The 7,465-nt window shown below is 42.7% G+C and overlaps 1 protein-coding gene across 3 annotated transcripts in view; it reads left to right on the top strand.

Annotated features, from left to right (window-relative positions):
• The window catches only part of LOC119429169 (protein SON), a 60,943-nt gene that overhangs the window by 49,479 nt on the left and 3,999 nt on the right, over positions 1 to 7,465 (top strand). For all 3 annotated transcript variants that reach the window (XM_037696850.1, XM_037696849.1, XM_037696848.1), the window contains one exon: positions 2,590 to 2,691. In XM_037696850.1, the coding sequence (XP_037552778.1) occupies positions 2,590 to 2,691 (102 nt within the window). The remainder of the gene's footprint in view (positions 1 to 2,589; positions 2,692 to 7,465) is intronic.

The raw sequence follows: 7,465 nt of genomic DNA, 5'->3' as shown, positions 1-7,465 counted from the left end.
ATAAGTAGTTTTAATAAGTAGTTTTAATAAGTAGTTTTAATAAGTAGCAAAGATCCAGATGCAGCTAAATCTGCTCAAACCCAACAATACTTGAATAATAATCTGTAAGAATAAGGCCTTGGTTAACACAGAACGTTTACAAAACACGTTTGTAAGATTGGCTACGTTAGATGTATGTGAGGCATTTTGGTGAACTTGAAACGATTAATTAACTTACCTTTGAAGTCTTTTATGAAACTGGACACCCATCCATCCATCTATCCATTTTCTTCCTCTTATCCGGGGTTGGGTCGCGGGGGTAGCAGCCTAAGTAGGGAGGCCCAGACTTCCCTCTCCCCAGCCACTTGGTCCAGCTCCTCCAGGGGAATTCCGAGGCGTTCCCAGGCTATCCGAGAAACATAGTCCCTCCAGCATGTCCTGGGTCTTCCTCTGGGCCTCCTCCCGGTGGGACTTGTCCAGAACACCTCACCATGGAGGCGTCCAGAAGGCATCCTAAACAGATGCCCGAGCCACCTCAACTGGCTCCTCTCGACGTGGAGAAGCAGCGGCTCTACTCTGAGTCCCTCCCGGATGATCGAGCTTCTCACCCTGTCTCTAAGGGAGAGCCCAGACACCCTGCGAAGAAAACTCATTTCAGCCACCTGTATCCGTGATCTTGTTCTTTCGGTCACAACCCAAAGCTCATGATCATAGATGAGGGTAGGAACATAGATCGACCAGTAAATTGAGAGCTTCGCCTTTTGACTCAGCTCTCTCTTCACCACAACAGACCGGTACAGCGCCCGCTTCACTGCCGATGCTGCCCCTATCTGCCTATCGATCTCACGCTCCATTTTTCCCTCATTTGTGAACAAGATCCCAAGATGCTTGAACTCCTCCACTTGGGGCAGGACCTCCTCCCCGACCTGGAGAGGGCACTCTACCCTTTTCCAATTCAAGACCATGGCCTCAGATTTGGAGGAACTGATCCTCATCCTGGCCGCATCACACTCGGCTGCAAACCGCTCCAGCAAAAGCTGCAGATCACGACCTGTTGAAGCCAATAGGACCACATCATCTGCAAAAAACAGAGAAGTGATCCTAAGGCCACCAAAACGGACCCCCTCAACACCTTGGCTGCGCCTAGAAATTCTGTCCTAAAAAGTTATGAACAAAATTGGTGACAAAGGGCAACCTTGGCGGAGTCCAACTCTCACAGGGAACAAGCCCGACTTACAATGCGGACCAAGCTATGACATCGGTCATACAGGGACTTAACAGCCCGTATCAAAGGACCTGGTACCCCACACTCCATCCCCAAATTGGACACATACGGCTTAAATCCTTTGTCCTTTTTACACGTTGGAGCTTTCGAGGACGTCTGAATAATTCTGTAAACATCGTCACTGTCGACAAGTCCTGCAGCGACCCAGTGAAAAACGCCATTGCTAACCCACTGCGCCCCAGAAGTGATCAATGTGGCCAAATAATGTGGAAGTACCAAAACGGAAGTGTGTGGCATATATCCTGTTTCCACTTTTTGTGCTCATTTCTGCTTCTTTCAGCCTAATTGGGAAAAATTATGCTCTCTTCCCACTTCCTTCTGCTAATTTGAGCTTGTTCTACTTTTTCAGCTAACAGCATTTTTTTTTTAGCTTATTTCAGCTGTTTTCAGATAAATTCATGTTTTCCATGTTAATTTCGGCTACTTTCAGCCTAAGCAACGTCTTTCTGCTCATTTCAGTTTATGCTGTTTTCAGCTTTTTCTGCTATTTCAGCTACTATTTAAGCTGCTTTTGTGCTAAATTTAGCTTTTTCAGCTAATCACATTTTTTAGCTCATTTCAACTCCTTCCAGTTCCTTCTGGTAGATTAAGCTTCTTTCTGCCTTTTCAGCTATGCTACTTTCAGCTTTATTTAGCCGATTTCCTAATTTTTGTGCTCATTTCTGCTTATTTCAACCAATTTCAGCAAATATGTGTTCTTTCTGCTTTCTTCTGCTAACTTAGGCTTGTTCTTACATTTCAGCTGTTTTTAGCTCATTTCAGCTGTTTTTAGCTCATTTCAGCTGTTTTTCAGCACCAAGCATTCACACTGCATTTCCACAGGAAATGGAATTTCTCTAGTTTTATTGTTATTTACTTAGTACATTAGTTGGTTTTAATAATTTTACATAATTCATATTTATTTATATTTTTAATTTGTTGATTTATTTTATTTGTATTTATTATTTTTAATGGATTTGTTTCTTTTGTGGTTTTTAAATATATTTTGTTTTCTATTAAATTTGCTTTATAATCTTATATTTTTATACTTAAAAAAATCTAATTTATTTGCTTTTGTGTATTTTTTTCTTTCCAGTTCATCCCATTTATCTAAAAATGTTTAAGCAGCGTAAAGCTCCACACTGAGCTGTAACTGTTTGTATTATTGACGGAGTTTGTGTTTTTCTTGCCTTCTGTCTTTTTATTAAACTGTTAAATCTCTTTGATGTTATTAAAGAGTTAAATCAGTTGGAGTCAGTGAGTTCGCTGTGGGCTGTTCTAACGTCATGAACCTGTGGAGGAACTCTTTGGTTATGGAAGTCATCCGTGTGCTGTGTTGCGTTCAGGTCACGGTGAGCGGCGTGGACTACCAGCCTCAGACTCCCAGTCCCAACAAGAAACACGCCAAGGCCATGGCAGCTACGGTCGCCCTGCAGGCTCTGGGAGAGGTACCTCATCGCTTCTTTTTCACTCCACCGTGACAGATTTAACAGAATAAAGACGCTGGAAGGGACTAGAGACGTGAAACCATATTGCACCATAGAGGGTGCGCTGCTCAGGTGACTGCAGCAACGGCGGCCATCACCATCACGCTCAAATGTCTGCACTTAGCGTTTTAGTAAGGGCTATGTAAAATTTTTCAAACAATTATAAAGTGTGTGCAATATAATAACAATAATAAGCAGAATAATCTAATATAGTATTAGAATGTTTAAAAAATGTAACAATACCATGTTATAATGTCTACTTGTCTCCTTTCACAAGTCAGCAGATTTGATCTGATTTACCTGGATGTGACTGTGATGGATCAGAACTGAAGCTAATAATGGATCTGTTTGAAAGTAGCCTATGAAGCTGATATAACAACAGTTAATTATTGAATCGACTCATAGATTCATAGCTTCTGTTGTATACTGCTATGATGTACAGCAGAGTGACTCAAATGGTGGCCCAAGGGCCACTTCTGGCCCGCAGGCTGGCCCTTAAATGACCACATTAATAAATACATTTAACACAAAGAAAAAATCAGGAAAAAAAAAACCCTGAAAGAGACCTGTAAATAATTGAAATGGCAAATAATTCAGTTAGAGAAGTATTGGTGAAAAATATTCTTACTTATGTTATTTACGGAAAAGGTAGAGTGCCCTCTCCAGGTCAGGGAGGAGGTCCTGCCCCAAGTGGAGGAGTTCAAGTATCTCGGGATCTTGTTCACGAATGAGAGAAAAAGTTCCTACCCTCATCTCTGGTCACGAGCTTTGGGTTGTGACCAAAAGAACGAGATCTCGGATACAGGTGGTCGAAATGAGTTTTCTCCGCAGGGTGTCTGGGCTCTCCCTTAGAGACAGGGTGAGAAGCTCGATCATCCAGGAGGGACTCGGAGTAGATCCGCTGCTTCTCCATGTTGAGAGGAGCCAGTTGAGGTGGCTCGGGCATCTGGTTAGGATGCCTCCTGGACGCCTCCCTGGTGAGGTGTTCTGGACACGTCCCACCGGGAGGAGGCCCAGAGGAAGACCCAGGACATGCTGGGGGGACTATGTTTCTCGGCTGGCCTGAGAACGCCTCGGGATTCCCCTGGAGGAGCTGGACCAAGTGGCTGGGGAGAGGGAAGTCTGGGCCTCCCTACTTAGGCTGCTACCCCCGCGACCCGACCCCGGATAAGCGGAAGAGAATGGATGGATGGATGGATGGATGGATGGATGGATGGATGTTATTCACTCAAAAGTAAAACATTCAGTGGCAGGGGTTTTTAATTGGTATTTTTACTTGCAAGGTCAGATTTTCAGGACAAGTTACATAAATATACATAAAATGTACGAGTCACAAGAATCTCCATGGAGCTGCATTATCCGCTCACTTTTATACCCTTATCAGTTCAGCCACGCTCACAGGGCTCAGAAGGTGTCCTTGGCTGCAACCCAGAGCTCTCCGTTAACCCAAACATATGGTTCATGGGCAGAGATAAGATAGTGTCTTGGGAGATTGTTTTCTTGGGGTTCTTGTTCTAAGCTTTAGTAATAAAAACATCCATAAACGTTGACCAAAAATTCTCTGACAAGGAAAGTCCTATTTGCCCATCGCAGTTTCTAACATTTTCACAAGCGTACAGAAGAACACTTGTAAGGTTCCCTCCCCACTGAAAGCACTGACTTACACAACACAGTGCGAGGCCAGGACAGGCCACACACCCTGTGACGTCAGTGAGGATACTCACTTCTTCCACTCAGGGCTTTCTCCCTTAAACATTCCAGGAACAGCCTGACTCGGTTAAAAAAACGTTCAATACAAAAACATCTGAATTTTATTTGTAACAGAAGACGTTTTGCTCTTCATCCGAGGAGCTTTCTCAATTCCAGGAGCAGAGAGGGAGGGGTTCAGGTTATAAGGCTGAGATAAGATACACATACATATGCAGATTGACATTTCACACCTCACACCCTAACAGTAGGGGTTTCTTAAGGTCTTTGTTACTCTAATTCACAAAATTACAGTAACACTGTCCAGGAAAATGGGGAGTGTGGTAAAGAGGTGAAGAAGAGAGTCCAGGCAGGATGGAGTGATGGAGGAAAGTTTCAGGAGTGATTTGTGACAAAAGGGTGTCAGCAAAGGTCAAAGGAAAATTTTCCAAGACAGTGGTGAGACCAGCTATGTTGTGTGGTCTGGAGACTAAGACATGGACAAAAAGACAGGAGACAGAACTGGAAGTGTCAGAAATGAAGATGTTGAGGTTCTTCTTAGGAGAGACAAGGATGGAGATCATCAGAGGTACAGCACAGGTTGAACAACTGGGAGATAAAGTTAGAGAGGACACACTGAGATGGTTTGGACATGTCCAGAGGAGGGACAGTGGTTTGGACATGTCCAGAGGAGGGACAGTGGGCATATTGGTAGAAGGATGTTAGAAATGCAGCTGCCAGGAAAAAGACAAAGAGGAGACATGGATGCAGTTAGAGAGGACATGGAGGTAGTTGGAGTGAGGACAGAGGACAGAGTGAGATGGAGGAGGAGGACTCGCTGTGGTGGCCCCTGAAGAGGAAAAAGCCAAAAGAAGTAGTTAACGCGTTGGTAGTTGTGTCAAGACAACAGGCCTAACACTTGAGTCCTCAACGTAACCGCTAAGTGTTGTTCTCACAAGACTCTTAACATTCAAACCATTTAAATACAGTTCATGCAACGACCTCAGTGGTAAAAAAAAAAAAGTGCCACAAGACCGACAATAACTAGATGTTACACCACAACAATATAGCATATGTAATGTTTAGGTCGTAGTACGCTGTAAATCAATCCAGTTCATGTGGGGTTTGAAAACCAACGTCTCTGTGCTGATCAGGGATGCACAGCAGCCACTCCACTTCCTGATTGTCCTGAAAGACACGTCTCTAACCGAGCAACCGCTGGCGTCTTTCTGCAGACGCTCTGTTGAAAGTGGAGTGATTAGACAGCTACACCGATCATGAAAAGACCAAGCTCCAGGAGGTCATCAACACCCCACAGAAGATCACCAGCCCCTTCCCCCACCCCCATACAGCCCTGACACAGTTACTAGAGGAACTGTTATAAAACAAACAGGCCGAAGAGTAAAATGTTACTCCCCTCTTCACTGAACTGTGCAACTAGTCTCCATAGCTCTGAACAACCACATACAAACATTTTAATGCACATCTAAATACATTTTATACTGGTTTATTTCATAGTTAGTTTTATTTAACTGTTTTACATAAATGTTTTTACATGTTAGAGTTTTCTGAACACTGAAGGCCGTGTCTCTCTTCACTGACCTGTGCATTATTTCATACTATGCAATATATTTTGAACCTTCAACAACCATGGCATCAAAATGACACCTACACATGTACTTTATCTACATTAAATACAGTTCTACACGAGACAGTTTGTTCTTTGGAAAACTGCCTTGTAATATAGATGAATTGTTCTCTCTGCACTAACTGGGACTGCATATAATTTAGTTGTATATTTGGCATAATAACAAAAAAATTGATATACTGTACATGACAAAGCTTTACTTTTTATTACATGTTTCTTTTTTTAACATTTTATCTATAATAAATCATTTTTAATGTGTGGTAAAATACAAAACAACATGAGAGCAACTTCACATGGTTCATCTCCTCTCCTGCTATAAATCGGGGGGAATATACTGAGTTAATAATTCAGGCGTACATTATGCAGTTATAACCCAGCCTTAAATTATAAAAGCGGACCGTATGAGAAATCCACTTAAAAAAAAAATGGTTGAGATGGCCACATTAGACCCTTGGGGACTGGTCCAAATGTCCACTGGACCAGGAAGCCATGAATTCTCTTTAAAATTATCCTTTTATGTCAGCATGCATGAAGAGAGAAGTTTTGTGAACAAAGAAATATCGGAAAGTACTGGAAAACTAAAAAAGTGCACCGTTTTGGTACCGTGGTTAAAAATGATAGACATTGATACCAAGCCAAACAGGTTCATACTGTATTAGGGGTGATGGCATAGCTTTGGTACGTATCACAGTATCAGAGGGTCACAGTCATGTTTTGGTACATGTCCCAGTTTTAGTCTTTTTAGACGTTAGTCGTTTTAGAGTTCAAGTGTGTACTTTGGTTTTGTTGGGTCTTGGTCTAGTACATACTCAAGTTATAGGTATACATCAAAGTTCATGCGCAATACTCCTGGTAAAATATCCAACAAAATTAAATCGGGTTCTCTGGATAGTTTCTTTTTGTTGAAATGTTTCGTCCTTCATCCAGAGGACTTCATCAGTCTGAGAAGCCACAAGAAACTCAGTGCCATAAGTAGCACACTCACGTAGTGGCTCAGCCAGTTTGATGGTGATAAGATGGTTTCTGGAATCTGCCCTCTCCCCCTGGATTATTGAGCATGAACTTTGATGTTTTGAACCACTTTGACTATGGCTGCCTCAGACGAGCTGACGGGGGAGAGGGAGGACTCCAGAAACCATCTTTTCACCATCAAACTGGTTGGCCCACTATGCGAGTGTGATACTTATGGGACTGAGTTTGCTGTGGCTCTTCGGACTGATGAAGTCTTTTGGATAGAAGATCCAGAGGACCTGACTTAACTTTGTTGGATTGTAGGTATACAACTCAGTATGTACCTTGGTTCATGGTTAAGGTACGATATGTACCTTGGTTATAGGGTCATGGATCAGTTTGCACCTTGGTTATAGGGTGATGGACCAGTTTGTACCTTGGTTTTAGGGT

Source organism: Nematolebias whitei, chromosome 24 (assembly GCF_014905685.2).
Source record: "Nematolebias whitei isolate Nwh7 chromosome 24, NemWhi1, whole genome shotgun sequence".
Classification (NCBI taxonomy): domain Eukaryota; kingdom Metazoa; phylum Chordata; class Actinopteri; order Cyprinodontiformes; family Rivulidae; genus Nematolebias; species Nematolebias whitei.
This window is presented reverse-complemented; position numbering and strand designations above follow the sequence as displayed.